The sequence below is a fragment of the Grus americana genome, chromosome 1 (genome assembly GCF_028858705.1).
Source record: "Grus americana isolate bGruAme1 chromosome 1, bGruAme1.mat, whole genome shotgun sequence".
NCBI lineage: Eukaryota > Metazoa > Chordata > Aves > Gruiformes > Gruidae > Grus > Grus americana.
The window spans coordinates 55,001,785-55,021,052 of NC_072852.1; the positions used below are offsets into that span (position 1 = coordinate 55,001,785).

At 45.3% G+C, this 19,268-nt stretch overlaps 1 protein-coding gene across 2 annotated transcripts; it reads left to right on the plus strand.

Annotated features, from left to right (window-relative positions):
* The first annotated feature begins 14,205 nt into the window (after positions 1-14,205).
* On the plus strand, positions 14,206-19,268 carry APOLD1 (apolipoprotein L domain containing 1). 2 transcript variants are annotated; one of them, XM_054813205.1, is made up of 2 exons: positions 14,206-14,538; positions 16,710-19,268. In XM_054813205.1, exon 2 carries the CDS (start codon positions 16,715-16,717, stop codon positions 17,453-17,455), a length of 741 nt encoding a protein of 246 aa, XP_054669180.1. In that variant the 5' UTR covers positions 14,206-14,538; positions 16,710-16,714; the 3' UTR covers positions 17,456-19,268. The 2 variants fall into 2 exon arrangements, with proteins under 2 accessions (XP_054669180.1, XP_054669181.1); XM_054813206.1 differs by having other exon boundaries at positions 14,520-14,538; positions 16,690-19,268.

A 19,268-nucleotide genomic window follows, 5' to 3' on the forward strand; every position in this document is an offset into this window, starting at 1 on the left:
GAGAAGCTTCTCAGTATGTGCCAGAGCAACACTGCAGCTCATTGTGGTAGTCTTTGTCTTACTCCACTTCTGAGGCTATCAATCTCCATCAAACGTTAAATGGCCATTTTGCAACTTGAAGCTATTTTTTGTAATTACTTTAAGTACTTCTACTTATCTGATTTTCCACTTATGTGTTTACGCCATTATTCCCTTCCTTTATTGTTAAGAAGACAATATATTCTCATGACCATCTCACAAACAAGCAGTGAAGTCAGGTGTATTAGGCGGAGGATGCAGAAGTACCAGAGAAAAATCAAGGCATACAAGGAGAGCTGAATGCAGTGTCACCTCATTCAGTAGTAAATACACAAGGACCATGATACACTCTCCTCCAAATACTGCTATTCCTTGTGTGATTAGCAGCATGAAAAGCCTAAGTTATGCACCAGAGGTCATTAGCCTATTCATGATCAAGCTTAATTAGTATATGTGGTAGTAGTACACATTTCCCTGCAACACAGACACAAAAAAGGAGCAGCTAGGGAGGACACTTGCTGAGAGAGATTCTCCCTCCCTCTTATGCATTTGCTATCACAATTACAGCAAGCTTTGCTGCCTCACCTTAGAAGAAATGACCATTAAGAACCACAGGACCTCAACAGTATTTGACGCTGTCGGTCTCTACATGCTCTGTCAGTATGGACAGAGATATCTGGCAGCAAATCCTGCAGAATGTTTTTTGCTGGTGCTACCAATGTGAGCCAGCTCAGACTTCAGGGCTAGATCTGAAAACCTCTTTAGAGCCCTTCCCAGCCAGCATGAAAAATATAGATTATTATAACCAGTAACATATGCCTACTAACTTGAAAAAATACATAGAAATCCAAACCAAACTTAATGCCTGCAAGACAACAAGCCATTTTTGCAAGATTAAGGTAATTTTCCATTTATCGCATATCTCTTTTGTGATACTTAACCTGGCACTAGCTGACAAAGAATAGTGGCCAAGTCCTAGGAAAAGCAACTTACAGAGGTTCAGTGTTCAGCTGTTTGTACACATACTGAGGATAATTCTTCCTGAATTTTTTTCTCCTTTTCCTCCCCTTCCTTATGACTTTTCCACATGAGTATCTAACTGCACTGCAAGTATTCATTTCACATTTCCACGCCTTTTCCAAACACGTAAAGCCCATCCCCACTTTGGAGATGGGAGAATTGAGAGTCACTTACCCACATTTCTTAAAAATGCAGTTGGGTATTCCGATTTTTGTCTGGTTCAGGTTTTCCACCCTCCTCCTGCTGAGGCCCAGCTATATATGTTAACTCTCATCATTTCCTGCATAGCAGAAAAATAGTTCAGAGATGATTCATCTAATTTCACAGGGGGGAAAAAGCCAAAACCTGTTCAAAATGCAATCAATTTGTCAGCTCATTTTAACTTTTAATTTGTCACAAACCTCAGCTCCCTCCTGCACACACAGAGGCCAGGTCAGGATGTCAGTCTGCAGGTGGGGTCAGGATCAGGCCCAGTGAGGGGCTCCAGGGTCAGCCCCAGCCCCGGGCATCGGGCACCTCCCTGGTGCAGCGGGGCCATGGCCGGGCAGGGCCGTGGGCAGCTGGAGACCGGCCCTGCTGCAGCATCGCTGGGGCAGGGACTGATGGCCCCGGGGGGCTGAGATGGGGTCCTGGGACCTGGGCAGGGTGGGGGGAGTCCCGGGAGATGCTGAGCAGGGTCAGGCAGGGCTGGTGCCCTGACAGGACCCCTCCTTGGTGTAACAGGGATTATAAAAGGCTCTCAAAGCTACTGCTTCAGTATCCCTCTAGATCCAGACAATAAAGAGCAATTTTGGCCAAGTTGCACGCAAATGTTTGATTACAGTCCTAGTAGACAGAGAAATAGCTTTCACTTATAACAAAACTTTACTGCCACTTGCACTTACCGTTGACATTGAATGTAGTCACCAGCTTTAGGTTCAAGATTGCTGAGAACAACAGTTCCTGATCCTGATTAATGAGTCCCAATTCTTTTATCATCAAATACATCAAAATGTGGGAATGGCTTGGCTGACTTTGTATAGGGCTCTCAGTGGTCAGCTGGATCTGAACCACCCTTCCACCTTCATTTCATTGACCCTTACAGGGAAACATCTCAGGAGGTTTTGGACTAGCAGCATCCAGCTTCAGTTGCCAAGCTGTCCTAGATAACAGCGTTTCCATCCCCTCCAGCACAGTCAGAAAACCCCAAAGGGGCCAGTAGAAAGAGCCATTTGTCCCACCTTTTATCTGCTATCTGGAGAAAATGCTGACCCACAGTTTTGGTCTGGGTGACAAGGTACAAGTTTCCCTACTAACCACTGGTGGGAACTCCCATCCTTTCCTGTCCCACTGTGGACCATGGGACTCACGTCACAGGGGTGCCTCAGCCAGTTTCATTTCCTCTAAGGCAGCTGGTCTCAAACTTCTGGCTGGCATGCAGCTCTTGGGGCTCACCTGCTCCCGTTGGTGCCCACCCTGGCAAGTAACTGCCTTTACTTGCTATCATTAGATAAGCATATTAGCCGTTCCCTAATTAATCTAGACACTTAAGAGCTGCCTTTTGGACCTGTTTCTCATCTCGAGTGCTGTCACCCAGGGTTTGGGGAAAGATCTGCTTGCAGATGAGCTCTCACTGCATTTAGGCGCTTCTGCAGCCTCAGTGGAAAGATCCTGCATTACTAGGTTTGTTCGTCCTTTACTAACCAATAGCTTTGACTCTTCTCAGTTCCCTTCTTCCACCATCAGTGACCCACAGTGCGCCAATACAACCTGCAACCCCTCCGCTTCCTGCAGAGAAGCCAGGGAGATGAGCTGCCACCTCACAAAAACAAGCTCACAGTGGGTCAGCACAGGTGGACAAACGTCCCTGAGGGAGAAGAGATTGGCCCCCCTCTCCCTGTGTTGCTGGAGGGCAGGAACTGAAGGTGACGTTCCCTGCACTTTTCCTAGAGTACGCTGGGATGCAGAGTCTGCAAAGGAAAGGAGCACTTTGGCACAGATGTCCAGCAGCTGAAGCGCTGCCCTGAGCTAAATGCAAAAATAGCTGCTGGCATCACTGCACCTGTGAAACCAGGGGAGCTGTGTGGAGCTGGGCAAGCAGACATCCTCTGAGAAGAGCTGGAAGAGGAGGGATACTTCTGGTGGGTTGTTTTTCCACCTTCTTTTTGAACATATGTAAGGTGTGTTATGTAAAGTGCTTAGTATCAGGACCCTGAATACATCCATGTGTCTTGTTCCTTTTCTGCTAGATTCCTCTGGTAGTTTTGAACTGATGAAAAGCTTCTAAGAGTTTTTAAAAATTACCTTCATGAAGTAATATTCTTTCCTTATTGCTGGTGTGTATTCAAATGAGAATTCCTATGACAGCTGTCCCGTCACTTCCATATTCAGCAAAAAAAAAAAAGAAATTTTGTCTCAGGGATCTTACAAGGGAAAGATTCCTGTTGGCGTACTGATGACTTTTCTTTTCCAAGAAATATAAAGAAAAGAATGCTGTGGCCTTGAAGACTGGTTTAGTATTCCTCACATCAAGCTGTCTAGAATCAGAAGTATGATATAAACTTAAAAATGAAGAAGTCTCACCCTCCAATCTTGAAGAGGCCCAGAACAAGGGAATTTAAAATCATGACGTGGTCAGTATTACAAAAGCTGTGCTAGGTCACAGGGTAGCCTCTGGGAACAAACACTCATCTGTAACTGAGGCCACCTACGTTCACCATTTGGTTCTGCCCACGAGGCAATAAGCAAACCACCAGCTTCCTCCCTACCTCTGTTTCCCTGCACATCAGGTGACAACAGGCACCTCCCAAGTTTGTTGAGATTTCTGCAGAAGAGCAAGAAAGTGTGAGTTGTCTGCAGCTTCATGTTGGTAATCAGAGGTCCTGGATCCAAACTGATGTGATTTTTGAGTATACATCAGGATATGCATCAACACCATATGCTTCCTGAAATATAAAAGGTAGTGAGAAGTAGGCGGCCAGATTACCAATGCCTACTTAGTCTACTGTGCTAAGGAGGAAAAGACTCCTACTGAGGAGATTTTGGGAAAGAGACTGCTTTTTGCTAGGCTCCTTCATGACCGCCCACCATGGGAAGACCTGCCTACAGAATGGCTAAAGAAGAAAAAGTGTTTCAGGTGCAATACTTGGTCTGCGCTAAAGCTGAAAGAAGAAGGATGCTCATCTTCAGGTACCTCTCTAAAGAGGCACATATTTGTTTTCTGAGACCTGATCCAGCTCCCTGACTGCACCGTGCTCAAGCAAGGGCTGACAATAAGAGGCTGTATCCACCCTCTCTGCTCAGTTCTAGTTCTCCAAGCCTGCAGAGCTGCTTCAAGTGTGAAAACATTTTCTAGATCTATACCAGTTCAGTACAATATGTTGTCATCTGATCTGTGCAGTCACTCAATCTCTGACGTGCTGCAAATATAAAATAATACCCAGCCTAGAGGGGAGCCCTAGGATACTCCAAAAGATGTTAGTCTCATGGATTTTGATTGAAAATCTGATCTAGGTATCAAAAATGCATTTATTCTTTAAGGCAGAGTCCACAACCAGTCTCCAAAGCAGGTTTGTCAAATTCAGAGCCTTGACTCAAGATGGGCATAGAGGCCATCCCAACAGCCAAACACCCCCTGCCAAATACTGAGTTCAGTACGGATGCGACCAGTGGTACGTGTATGAGCAATGTTTGGGAGGTACAGAAGGAAACCTTCCCTAAGGATGATCTCATGACATCACCACAGTGCACAGCACCAGTCCAGGGAGGTCTGGGGTGCCTGGAGGTGGGGATGCTCAAGGCAAAAGCATCCTTGCTCTCAGCAGCAGCACCAGCAAATGGCAGACCAGTGGCTGCCCTCCACACTGCAGCTCTGCTGCTTCTCCTGTTAACCTATTGCAAAATTTCTCAGCTTAAATGAGGCCTAGGACCACTAATAACAATTAAAAGGCTCCAGCTTGAGCTATGTGATCTATAGGCCAAGGTTCCAAATGATTATTTTTTTAATTATCACCACCACCACCTTCCGGCTGTAAGAGCAAACATGGATTAAGATGATACTTAGCGGACATCAACGTCACATTGCATTTGTGTTGATATTCATTGAAATAAAAGCTTCTCTAAACAAACAACTGCACCAGTGCTTTGGCCAGTCATATTGTCAGCAAACCCCATCATCTCACTATTCATCCCTTTTTCCACATCATTTTGGAACTTGTTAAAGAGCACAGAACCTAGTGCAGACCCCTGCAGAACTCCCTGATGAACTTCCTCTATTTAGCCCTATGCTTTTTTCAACCTTCTATCAAATAACTATCCATGCTAGATTTTCCCTTTTATCCTGCTGCAGTTTTCTTTCAGGTCTTTTCAGAGAGGCTTTGTCAAAAGCCTTTGGAAATCCAGGCAGATCACATCAATCAGATCACCCTTCCCCACATACTAGTTGACCTTGTCAAAAAAAAACTCCAAGAGGTTTGTAAGGCAGGACCTCCCTGTGCATGCTGAAATTATGCTGTCAGTATTGAAAAGGCTGTATTTATCCAGGAGGCTGTTCTGACCCTCCATCAGTGTATCTGGCACAGCCAGTAGACTTATAGACCAAGAGCTCTCAGGCAGGATTTTTGCTGCTGCTGTGACAGATGAAGGATTTAGTACCAGATTTGATTTTTTTTAACCAGCCGATCTTCTGATCCATTTTTTGACAGCTCAGTTATATTTTTATGCTTAATCTGCTAGAGTTTATGTTCTTTTCTGTGTTCTTCATTCAGACAAACCTGCAGCTTTTTGAATGATGCTTTTTTATCTCAACCATCCCTCCTGTTATTGGTGCCAGCATCTTTCTCTGTTTCAGGCCTTTCTGGTGGGTGGTAGCCCTACCACTGTGTCCCCAGCAGTCACTTCAGCCTTCTCCACCCACCTGTGAGGATTTAATCCTCCCAGCTGTTCCTTTGAGCTTCTCTTTAACAAGCTCAAGGTTTCCAAAGTGCCTACCATATCAACAAAATGTGCCAGTGTCCTGTCTTGTTTCCCAGGCTTCAAGCCCTGATGTTGAGACAATCACAGCACGGACTGGGTTCCCTGGACTTCTCTTTGAATGCTAGCCCTCTTGTTTTATGCTATCCTCTGATGTATCCTTCCCTAGAGGCTACAGAATTTGTGATGTCTTTTCCTTGGGAACACTGTCCTGAAAAATGTCACCACTGGTTGGCTTTCCCCCACTCCTCAGTTTAAAACCTCACTGACAACCTCCTGCATGCTCATAGCCAGAAGCCTATTTCTCTTCTGATCCAGATGAGGTCCACTCCTTCTGTGCAAGTGCTCTGTAGTACAGAAGTGTTCCCAGCTCCTGCTAAAACCTTATTTTCAGCCAGGTTGTGAAACCACCATCCATGTCCCTCCCTGGTCCCAAGCAGCATACTGGGAGCTTTTCAGCAGCAGGCGAGCATAGACATTCTGGTTTTCATCTTCTTCCCCAGGAGCTTACACACTGCATCCAGAAATTTTCTCCTTCCTTTCACTATGACACAGGCACTGAAGCAGTCCATGACAAGCCCTCTGGCTTATCCAAGGAGCCACTCATGTACCTTGTGGAGTTTGTCATCTTCATGTCCTTCCCCAGAGTAGTGGGAAACTCCTCTGGCCCTCCAGCCCCAGTTGTTCCCCACCTGTGTCTCAAAACAGGGAATTAGGCTGGAAAGCTGGATGCTGGCTCTAGCGTGCGTACACATAGAGGGGAGGGGATGAGTGCTAAAAGGGCCCTGTTGGGGATACTGCAAGAAATATGTGTTATGGAAGAGGGTTCTGTATGTATGGCATGGAGCAAGCATGAGCCACGAGTCCCTGTATGCACGTGGGAATGGTGTACTTCAGTCTGGCAGCTTACTCCAGGGTTGTTCTTTGGAGCAGTCCTCCCAAGCCTTATGGATGTGTCCTCCAGTCAGGAATGGGATAGGGAGAGTGAATGGGAGAGCTCATATGGTGAGGAGACTGGCTACAAAATAATCTGGGAAAAAGCTATCTTAACACCTAAATTAAACATGTAGCCATGTGTAGTCTGTGAGGAAATAAAGAGGAGATTGCCTTCCACACAAGCATTTCTTCTGCATAGTACTTTTATGGACCATTATCCTGATGTAAGCATGAGTCAGAAGAGTGGTCCTTGGTAATCTAATTCTTCCCTGGTGCAGCTTAGGGGTTTCACTTTTGCCAGAGTTCCAAATGTCATGGAGCTCAGAGGAAATGCTGTTGTTAAGATGTTTTATCTTTACAGAATTTTCATTGAAAATACTTTTTGGAGTATTTCAGAGGAGAACCTCTTCATCTCACTCCAGCAATTTCCTGCTGCCAGCAGAGCATCAGTGAGAAGCGAAGTGTAAGGTAGAACCTGTTTTGAGTTGCCCTCAGTGACAACAGGGTTTATCTTGGCTCCATCCAACTTGGGAGATACAAACAGCTTTATTGTCCTCTGTAAACGTCCTAGGCCCGGCTCAACTAGATCCAAAAGCCAGGTCTCTCTTTACTGTTTGTGTCTGGGGTGGGTTAGAAAAAATCAAAGAAGAGCTAAGGAAGTATATTTTTTTAATTTTTGTTTGTTTGCTAACTTTGGTTTTGGGATAGGCTTGGGTTTTTTGTATTACTGTTCTGGTAAAAAAGAGGCACTACCTGATCTTTTCAAGAGCTGCATTTGATCAGACACTACCAGACAGGTTTACTACCCCTCCAAGCCTTTGTACCTCCCAGAATGATGCCATTTTTAGAAAGTATTTTTTAAAACTTGCATGTGTTTGCAAACCACAGGGTCACTCAGCCCTGCCCTGCCCTTATGGCTTCTGCTAATCATGCAGGGTGTATCTGCAGATGCAGGGAAGCACATCTCTACTAAGTTTCCTTTCCTCCCTCACATGTCCTGATCATTTATTCAGGAGGGTGCAGGAAGTGGGCCAAATCCACCTGGGCCAAGAGCATGTACTGACCATCCCTGTAGTCTTGTGAAAATCCTTCAGGGACACTGGGCAGCAGAAAGCCCCGTGTTCTTCTGTACACATCTGGCTTGTACATGTCCTCTGCTAATCCTGAGAATGTGACTGACAACTTGTCACTCACAAGCATGAGGGGGGACCACATGCCATGCACCGTGCAGTGCAGGATCACCAAACCCATGGGCTTTTCTTTCCCTGATCCCACACAGCTAGCATAAGGGTCACTCTATGAAAGGAGTACATTAGCTGAAAACAGTCAAAAGAAAATACTTTTTTATACCATGAGTAACTGGGAACTTCTGGATTTTACTGTCCCAGGAGGCAGTGGAGGCATCTGGAATCAGAAGGGTCAAAAGGTACCAGATAAATCCATAGGCCTGCAGGGGACAGGCAGGGATGTACCACTGCCACCCACGCTCTTTTGCAATAGCATCTCCTACTAGCGCTGCAGGACACCATGTGCTGGGTTACAGGGACCATCTCTGGCCTGGTGGGACAGGACATTTGAAATTGGAGCATAAACCTAGCAAACCTGGGGGGCATTAAACGGGGTGGGAGTGGGATAAAAAATTGCTGTCTATAATAAGTGATGTATTATAGAGCAGGTGCCTGAAAGAGATGGACCTTTGGGGATGGCTGTTTCTTCTCCTGGCTCTAGAGGGAGCTTTGGAAAGTGAATAAACTGTGTGAACCTCTGAAGAGGGCTGAAATTAGGTGAGATGCAACCCTGTCTGAAGTTCAAGGTAATAGTTTCTAATTTCTCCTGGACTGCTTTAGGCCCTTGTGTGTCTGTCATGTTTCTATGGTGCCAGATGGGTTAGCCAATGTAATGAATTTCATTATTTTGTTTTCATCACAGTGCGTTTTTTATATGGAAAGTTTCCTGCTGAACCTTAATCCTGTTAGTGAAAGCTTAACAATAGGAAATTAATAAAAAATAAAAAACAACAACAACAAAAAAACCCCACTCAGAACAACCCCCCACCCCAAATGGGTCTCCAATACCTAAATTTGATTACAAGTTCTCTTATCTAAGTTATTTTTCAATGAAATGCCCATGTATCATTATGAATATTAAATATCTCTCTTGACTAGCTGCAAATTATGTACCATAGAACAGTTGGTTAATTTGAAGAAGAGAAGAATTAAGATTAAATAAAAGCACAAATTCTAAAACAATGATCTTTTTCTTTCATATATTTAAAAAGAAATACTAGAGCTCATAAAAATAGTAAAAAAAGTTGTTTTCTTTACAAAATTTAAGTCAGGCAATGTCAATGCACTGAGACTCCATATCATCTCATGACTTTTTGTTTTTATTTTTTCACATTCTTGGTTCAATATCAGAGCAGATGCTTTTTTAGCACATTTGAAATCACATTGGCCAGCCACTGCCCAGGTAGCTGGTAGGGAAGCACACAAGGATGTGGGACAAACCCAGTCACTGCAGCTTTCTCACCTTGGCCGGTGACAAGTACAGAGACAGGATCAGGAACTTTTCATTGTGCAAATACAGGATGATACCAAATCCAATTTTCCTGACAAAGGTACATTTTCCTAGCCCTTCCCTCCCCCATGAACATTCAGTGAATTGTTGCTTGGTGCCTTCAAGCCTGCGAGTTTAAAGTTTTTCAAGTCTCAAAGCTGAGACTTGTTACCTCACCAACAGCCATATCAGAGCAATTGAGAGCAAGAATTGAGGAGCAAGAGATAGCGAGAGTGTCTCTGATATCATTAACCCAGACAGCAATCTGCTACCGGCAGGGGTAAATAGCGGAGCCAGGTAAAAGCTCTGTCCTGTGCTGCCTGATGGTAACACAGACACTCTCATTTCCTAGCTATTAAATCTACCCAGTAATCTGTTATCCCAAGACTCCTAAGACTGGTTTCAGGGATTTACACCTGAGTCTTTCCAGCACATTAGTTTTCTTGGTAAAGACATGATGTTGGCACCACACTTCCCAGCTGAGCAGCTTTTCCTTCCCATTCAAACTGTGGTCCTGGGGGCACTGCCCAGACCCACCAGCACGCGGTACAGAAACGCCACCAAAGGCTCCTGCACCGGCAGCTCCTCCTCCTGCACTGGAGGACATGGACATCACCTTGGCAGGGGGAAGACCACAGAGCAGTACACAAAACCAAAGATTGGCTAAATACTGCAAGACTCGCACCAGCAAAGGGGAATAAGAAACCATGGACATCTGTGCTTTGTGTTTTGGTTGCAGGACACAGAGATTTGTTCTCGCCTGGCTCCCTAGGGAAGTGAGGGTTACGGAGTGTGGCTGTTGGCAGTTTTGTCAGCTAGTTGCTTTTGAGCTTCCTGAGCAATCTCAGCCAGAATTTGACAAAGCAGTCAAGGTTTCAAAGACATCATCTTCTTGCAAGATTCATGAAAATAAGTAGGTTTTTAGATGAGAAGAATCCAGACTCTTGTTTCCTTCGAGACAAATGTTGCAACATGAGCTCAGCCATCAAGAAGTCCACACGAAAAGAGCCACAAGAAACCAGGCTACCTAATTTCTACTTTTCACCAAGCTATTGGGTTTCTTTGCAGTTTTGGAAATATGATATGGATTATCTGTTGTCTACAGTGCTTGAGTGTACGGGTAGCCAGGCTTGCTCTTTGTGGCACTGCTGCTGCCACTGCTGAGACACTGAACAGAGAAAAGTCCTTCAGCAGCACAGGTCTTAGCAGAACCTGCATACAGCCACACTCAGTCATGTCAGCTGTGCCACGGGCAAGGCTGGAGGCATATGGGCTAAGTGGGGAGTTGGTTTTTAGTGCGTCAGAGAGAGAGAGAGAGCGCCTTATGCTGTACAGCCTGCACTGGAACATGTAATTAAAGGTGGCAAATGGCAGCATAAGCTAGTCTGTTAAGTCCATTGCAGAAATTCACTCTCCATGTCCAAATAAATACTTGATCTCTGCAGACACTGCTGGCAGTGTTTTGTCAAAGCAATTTAGGATGGTATTTTTGTTACATGAATGCTTGCTCAGAAAGCAGGAACAGGCACAGTCAATGCATTTGGCTAATATCCTACTTAACTGGAACTAGCAAGAGGTGTTTCCATCCCACAGGCTGTCCTGTTCCCCCCACCCTGTCCTGATCTTGGTAGCTTTCTCCAAACTCACTGAAGTCACACACACGCTGGTGACCAGAGCTCAGAGCAGCCTGTCTCATTCTGGAATGCTTTCAAAAAATTATTTTGGATCTACTGGTAAGGTTACTAAAAGCCAATGCAGCCCTTTTTGGTCTTATTTGCTTTGTTTTAGTTTTGGCATATTCAAGTTCCCCCTGAATCTGAACAAATGTCTTGCTGCGAAGAGTTGAAATTTGTCATCATTTCAATTGACCACAGGAGAAAGAAAAAAAAAAAAGACACCTTTCAGCCCTAGGATCCAGCAGTTAAGGTTGAAAGTACCAAGCTGGCAGAAATCCCCTCTTAAAAAGATGATATTTGAATGTAAATTCACTCAAATTTACTCAATTATTTGATCAAAACAATGTTAATAAAGGATCTGTATCTGAAACTCCAGCTTCAAATACTACACATTTACATCTAAATGTTACATTGCAGTAGCTCCAAACAGCTTCAGAATAAACACTTCTGCTATATATCCCTTCTGCTGAAGAGAACAACAGCAAAAAGACTAGTCTTTTCTGCCAAAATCCACTGGAAGGAAGAGAGCTGAGGCAATAAAACATCCTTCCTTCCCCTTGCTAGTCATCTGCTCCCACAAAATGCCTTCAGGGCAGATTTTACATGGGTCTGGCTTCTGCCCATTTCAAGAGGATATAGCTAGATGGGAAAGGGTGGAGCAGAGGGACCATTTTTGGCCAGGGTAGTTGTAAAATACCTGCTATGGCTCCTCCACTCTCAAGCCCAAGCACTTCACAGGCCAAGAATGAAGAGTCTGCAGCAGCAGAAGGGTTGGGTGAAAATGTACAGCAAATGGGATGGTGAGACCTCCTAAACTAGTTTGCAGGACTGGCCAGTGAAGGTCAGACCTATTCACGAGTCTTGGGATCCCTGGTAGCTAAGATCCATTCCAAGCAGGCCCCTGGGACCTACTTGGTGACTTGGCAGATGTGCTCACATCTGGGCAGGTGTAATAAAGGCACTGAAAGCCTTTCAGTCTCTGGGAGGTGCTCAGAGAAAATGCTCCTCTCCCATCCTGCTCCCATTCCCACCTGCTCACCTTTGCTGGAGAGGGTGTCTGTAATTACTGGTGGGAGAGAAGACCAGCCCTCTCACCAAAAGGATGCTTGTGAGAGCGTCAGCAGAGACAAAATCAGATTACACCATACTGCTGTAGGGCAGCTCCCTAGGAAATAATGTTTCTTATTCTAATACACATTTATTTTTTAAAATCAAGTTGACATCTGTAACTCCTCATGGGAAATCCTTACTTTCTGGGCATGCACCTCATTATTGGGGTGCATTATGGGGAAACATCCTTTTTAGATGGTGAAGGAGCCCGGGGATGATCCCTGTGAGAACCCATCCTAGGTTGAGACCAACATCTTGTCTTGTGTGAAGTGCAGGTCTTCAGTGTGCAGGAAACTCTGTGAGGGAATACTATAAAAAAAGTGAATTGTCTTTTCTGTACTCTAATCATGTCCTCGCCCATGCACTGAGCATCACAGGGGTTTCTGACAACATTTTGCAGCTGAGTATATTCAAAGAAAAGCACTGGGAAACAAAGAAGAGTGAACGAAATTGTATCATCTTCGCGGGCTCATTCTAGACCTTTTTTTTTTTTCTTTGTTATTTCATTTTTACCAAAACTCACTGTCCTAACAAGGACATCTCTGCTGGCAGAAGTCCCAATGCAGGTACAGTTACATAAAAAAAAGCCTATTCGGTTTTGGAATGTGCAAAAGAACTCTTGTGTCTATCAACTGCAAACCTTCGCCAAGGCAGATGGGCTCCAATTCAAGCATATGTTTGCTAAAACAAAGGGAAGGGCTAAAGCACAGTTTCCTTCAGTGTCAAAACTCACCTTCCTGTTAATGTGCAATATGTACAAAGTGTAACAGACCAACATTGCTTACTTAAGCATCTTCAAAACAATGTTTTCTCTTTTCAGGTCTGTGACAGGTTGAAGTAGCTCTTCAATGCTATTTATTTATTTGTTCATGTCCCATCTCATGTAGGTCCACCCCTGACAAAACACTTGACATATTGTTTCACAGTCATTTTAAGATGATCTGAAATCAAGTTGCCATTGAAATGAATAATCCCAGCCTTCTCCTCTCCCTGCCTGCTGCCTTTCAGTCCTTGTCCCTTCCTTAGATCAGCTCCAGCAATTGCGTGGCTATGCATCTCACACATTCAACAGTAAAGCCTCGCCACTCAGTTACATCTTTCAGATTAACCAGGCCAGGAGGACACTAGGGCACAATCAGAGGTTCCCTGTCAACAAACAGCCCTGAAGAGTAAGAATCCACCAAGCAAGAAAGTAGATGCCCCAACTTCAAGCACAACTGCTCAAAACAGGTGTCCCTGGAACCACATGCCCTGCGTCAATAAGGACATGTGCCACTTTGGTCTAAGGTGGGTTGCACCACTTAGTGCCACCAAAAATCCTTTCTTTCTGGAGCCATCCAGAGAAACTGTCTTTGCCCTGGCTCAGTGTGAAAGGCTGCACCAGGAGTGTCACTTAGGCTGTTCCTTCCCAACACCTTCATCACTTCCTCCCTACGGCCACATCTGTATGTTGGCACAACTGCCAGGCAAAAACATGGCAGCAAAGGGAGGGATCTCAATGACCCTTCCTTTCTGATCATTGACCGCTGGGCAGATAACTTAGGAAAACGTCACGCTTGTTTCTCAACCATCATGGTGCCCATGGTTAAGAAACAGCAAAAGCACAGGGTGATCACTCCTTTTGCAGGATGTCACATAGTTTTATCTACTCAGAAGGAGAAGGGGTGGGAATTCAGAGCAATCATCTTGCTGTGGAGCTGCTTCCCTTTTACGTAGTGGAGCACCGCTCCAGCTCTCACGCAGCACTGCTGTGCTCCAGCCAGTCACACACACGATTGTTCCAAAGAGCTGGGATTTTAAAAGTACACTGGCCTTGAATGAAGTAGCTGGCTGGCTGATGCTCCACTGGCTCTAGACGTGTGTGTGGGGGGGGAAACTTCAGTCATCAAGCAATTGGTGGCTCCAGCACAAAGTCAGTTGCTATTTCAGGGAAAGGAAAGGCAACTGTTCCCTGGGGAGAATGACTGCACTAGCTCAACGCCAGGAATAGGCTGAGATTTTTTTACATTTTTTTCCCCCTACACTTCAGGAAAAGTGAACACACAATGTTCATTTGCAGGGATCGTTTCCTGAACATGATGTGTGCTCGCTGTCCTGCAGGTCACTTTCCAGTGTGTCATATCCTTCTGCACAAGGGAGAGCAGGAAACGGCAAACTCCCAGTATGAGGCAAAGCATTCCCATCGCAGCAATTGGTCCACAGGAGCTATAAATTGGTCTCCTCCAGAAACAGATCAAAATTTGTCTTTGGGGAGGTCGGCTGGAAACTAAAGGTAAGTTTGAACAAGCAATTTTTGGAGTCTCTCTGAGTACTGTGTTAGGAAAGCATTTGCAGGTTTTGGACTAATGTATACCTTTATTGTTGGGGAGATTTTTCTCTAAGAGCAGGAGTTGGGGTTATTTTCCTTTATGCTGGCATAAATCAGTGTATTCAAAAGACTTGCATCACTCTGCAACTTATGCTATATATTGAATGACTGTTCTACTAACTGCAGTGAGATGGCCGCTGTTAATACCTGAGACTGTTCTCAGCAAGAAAATCTGCAGAACAAATTGTTAAGAGGTTACAGGAATCAATATATTTAATGATCATCATATTGATGATGTTAAGTTATTGGTGATATGCTCATTGTTCATTTCAATGCCATTATCCATTTAGCTTAGTGTTAGTCCTTGTGCTTTCAGCTTCATCTCTGACTATAGTGTAAAAAATAAGAGGACACTGTACTAAGTGGCTCAAATGGCCCGATGATACCAAGAGAGACTGGGGTCATTGTTCTGAAGGGCATAGGGGGAGGTCCTATAGGATTATGCGTGAGATGGATTAGGACAAGTAGAAGGGAAAAAAATTGTAGTGAGAATTATTTACTTATACATTTCAGGATGGAAAGACTCTTTATGATAGGAGGTTTCCTCCTCCTGAAACCCAGGGATTCTGCACAATGAAAGCCCCAAGGGTCCTAACTATTCAGTGTGCCTGTGTGAGGGACCAGGCACCTCCAGTTCACACTGTACAGAAGACTTAGAAGTGAAAAGGTGGCTGCAGCAATGAATAATCTTGCTTAGTTGGCTCTAGGACAGGGTCTTTCTGCTACAGAGACTTCTTTTGGCTATGAGGGCATTATGGACTGCAAACAGCTTCTTAGCTCTATGGCTAGACCTTGCTAGGTGCAGAAGCAGCACAGCCTTGTGCGCAGTGCAGTGTTGTGGAGCACAAAAGCTCTGCTCCCACCAGACAACTAGCGATGCTACATCACTCCTGTTGCCTCCCTTGCCTCAGCTGCCCTATAGGTAAGCAGGGTTAACGATTCTGGCTTTCTTTGTAAAGCACTTTGCAGCCCTAGAGCAACCTGCAAATGCTTATTGGAACATTTCTTTCTACCTTTGTAACAAAGAACAGAGAGAGCAAACAGATCGCCTAGTACTGAAACCCTAAAGATTGACCCTTTAGAAGGGAAGACAGTCTTCTGCTATCTTGCCAGGGGAGGTTGCCATAGCCAGAAGTTTTCAAGCCTTTTCTATTCATGGTCCCCTGTATTTCCCCTGTTTCGCCATCCCCAAGGAAGTGTGCACTGCAAGTGGGCTTGCTTTTCTGATGTACCCTTCATGAACCTTCTAAACAAGGTCCACTGGCCTCATTGCCACTGTCACTGGGGATCTACCACCACAGGCTGGACTAAGCACTACAGAACAATGGTTCCCATCTTTGTCCAGACCCTGACGCCAGGTTACAATAGGAAAAAAAATGCTGCAGGATCTTGCGTTGCTTAGGCTTAAAGAAAGGAAGGATGTTCACAATACCCGTCTGAGGCATCAATGAGCTTCTCACCTCATAGATTGAAAAGCCAGACCTTGACTCCCCTCAGCAGCTTCCCTCTGTCCTCCTTTAATGGGAAATTACCCCTAAATAGCAACCTGGGATGGGTGGCTTTCACCTCCTCAGAGCCTGGCCTTTCTTGTGAAAGATGCCCTTGAATATCGCACATCCTCTGAATCCCATCATGGGGACAACTTATTAGTTCTGTCAGCATTGCTACTCTGGGCACCGAGTCACTTAATCTCAAGGGAATTTCCTTCCCCAGCGTTGGGAGAGATGTTTTATGTCTTCACAGAGGTAGTAACAACAGCACCTCTGGCCCCAGCCCTTGAGATACTGTAGTCTTCTCAGGGAACAAGAATAACCTTTAAAAGTTCCTCTGTCTGAAAGTTACAATGGAATCTGGTAATTAAATGTACATGTGTGTACATGCACGTGTGTGTGTGTGTGTACGTGAGTGTGTACGTGTGTGCAGACAGCAAACCTTTCATGTAGCTGAGTGAAGCAAAAAAAAAAAAAAAAATTGGCTGGATGCCATCCCTGAAATGGTGGTCCAGGCTGAGCATGTCTCCTGTTTGTTTTTTTTTTAACATAAATCCCAACCCAGCCTTTTCTGTTTCTGGACAGAGGCCATGGAGAGAAACAGTGCTGCCTTTCCCCAAGCACCAGACCCCACACATCACTTCCACATAGCGCTGCTGGATCAGAGACGGAGACTGCGTGGCCAAATTGCTCACCTTCACAAGGTGGCTCGTAAACTCAACAAGCTCCGCAAAAGGTCCGTGATTGCCAACGTCAGCGGGAGCACCCTGACCGCCGCAGGAGCTGTCACAGCCATTGTGGGGTTGTCCCTGAGTCCGGCAACACTGGGAGTCTCTCTCCTGGCATCGGCTGTGGGTCTGGGCTTGGCCACTGCTGGAGGGGCCGTCAGCATCACCTCCGATCTCTCCTTAGTGCTCTGCAATTCCCGGGAGGTGAAGAAGGTGCAGGAAATTGCAATGACTTGTCGGAAACAGATGAGGGAAATCCTCGGCTGCCTGGAGTTCCTCCGCCGGGGGCAGGGTCCGGGGGACCCCACACTGCGCCAGTCAGAGAAGAGGGCTTCCATCTCACTGTACAACTCTGTCTGCTTCATGGTCTTCTGTGGCTCCCACAGCTTCCTTGTGCCAGAATACCCAAAGGAGGTCACAAAAGTCAGCCAGGCCGTCCTGAAGGCCAAAATCCAGAAGCTGGCTGCCAACCTCGAGACCTGCACCAGGGCGATGGATGAAGTCTGTGAACTTCTTGAGTCCAGGACAGAGCTTTCCCCACACACAAGGAGATTCAACTTTGGTGCTAAAACCACTGCTGATATCCCGAGACCATCCAGCTGAAACAGTGTTTGCCCCATAATTAAAATTGGACTTGCAGACATTACATTATTAATTGTCATCGTTAGCACTGCTTTCTGTTGCTATTGTAATATTGGTGGTGCTAATCCACACAGGTGCGGACATGTCTCATGTGCCTTATCTATATCTGAACACAAACTCTTTCCTGATAGGAAGCTAAAGCTTCCACACACACACACATCCCACCAACTGACAGTATCCACCTGATTCAGGTTGGAGATTATGACGGACACGTGGACTACTGTGTAAACAGCAGCAGATCCCAGAGCCCAAAGGCAGGGATAGGTGGCTGTTCCTCAGACCCTTGTTTCCCCAGCCATCTCCTGGGCTCTGCTTCCCCAAGGCAGCAAAAGGGAGTGGGTCAGAAGGCTGATGAAATCCCACAGTCTTGATGCTGACTGAACCTGGTTTGTAAATAACTTATGAATCTATGAGTGGTAAAAGGGCTGGGGTACCCTCAAAAAGCCAGCAGCTGCCAATTTCCGGTAAAGTACAGTCCTGTTACCAAGGTACATTTCGAAAGGCTGTTGAAGGAAGCAGATATGACAGATTGCTCATCATCCCAGGGTGAAATAGCAGGCCCAGAAATTGTTACGTCTTTTGAAGAAATCTCTCCAGGCTGAGAACTGTGATGTTTGTGTTCTATTTATTTACATAGGATTATTTTAAGGTTTTGATATTGTATTTAAAGATGTATTATTTTTTCTTTTAAAAAGGAGGCCTCTGCTCCAAAGGAAAGCAGCTGTTCTTATAAGCAAAGCAAGTCTGTGGCATGTGAGAGCAAGTTACCTGTTCTTTGGCTGTGAGGGAGGGCAAGTCCCTGTAGGAAAAGGAAAGCATGGCCTGAATGCTGATAGTTATAAAAGAGGTGAAATGCGTATGTCAACCAGTGACAGATCTTAGGAACCAAAAGAGGGAAAAGGACAGGTCGGTGACTCTGGGACCAAAGCTTGCCTCAGGGCACTGGTGGAAAAAAGCAGTTATATCTCTTGCAGCAGGGACGGAAGCACATCTGAGAGGTGGAGGTGCTGCTCTCCGTGCAGTTCAGCAGCCTGTGAGACCCACAGTGATTTGTCTGTGAGGGAGGAGGCAGCACTCGTGGAGAGCTACACATACTCCTAGCAATGCTTCCCAGGGAAGGCTTCGTGTTAGCAAACTATGTACTGGTACTAATACTCAAGAGGGGTGCAAAGGAGTAGGATGATTTAGTGGCAGAGCACTTATGAAGCAGGAGGAAGCACTGGGATGCTGTTTCAAGTGACTGTTCTGCTAAATATGTCCTTCATGATTTTTGACCCCTCAGTGCTTCAGTTCTCTGTTTAAAAATGAAGATAGTAGCACTTCCCTACCTCACAAGGATGTTTCTGGGACAAATATTGAAAAGTGCTCAAGTACTGTGATGATGGGGATTATGTCAGTACCTGGAAGAGGTACAAGGAAGAAACCCCAGAAACTAGCTTGAGACAACTAGATGAGTTAATGCAGGGATAATTCCACCTCCACAAGTATGCTCCAGTGGATAAGGGAAACTTCCCTGCAGATGCATGAATCAAAATGATCAGAAAAACCCACTCTGTGATTCTTTAACACTGAGCAAACTCCTAGGAAGGGCAACACTCCATCTCACAAAGCTTGAATCCTTGTCCTTTTTGTCTCTTCCTCTTATGACATCAACATTTGTTTTTACACATAAGAAGAACAAAAGCTTTGGTCCTTCAAAGTGTGACTCAGATGCTTGTAATGCCCATGCCTGTTTGCCAGAAATGAACAAGTTTGATTAAATGAATATGAAGCA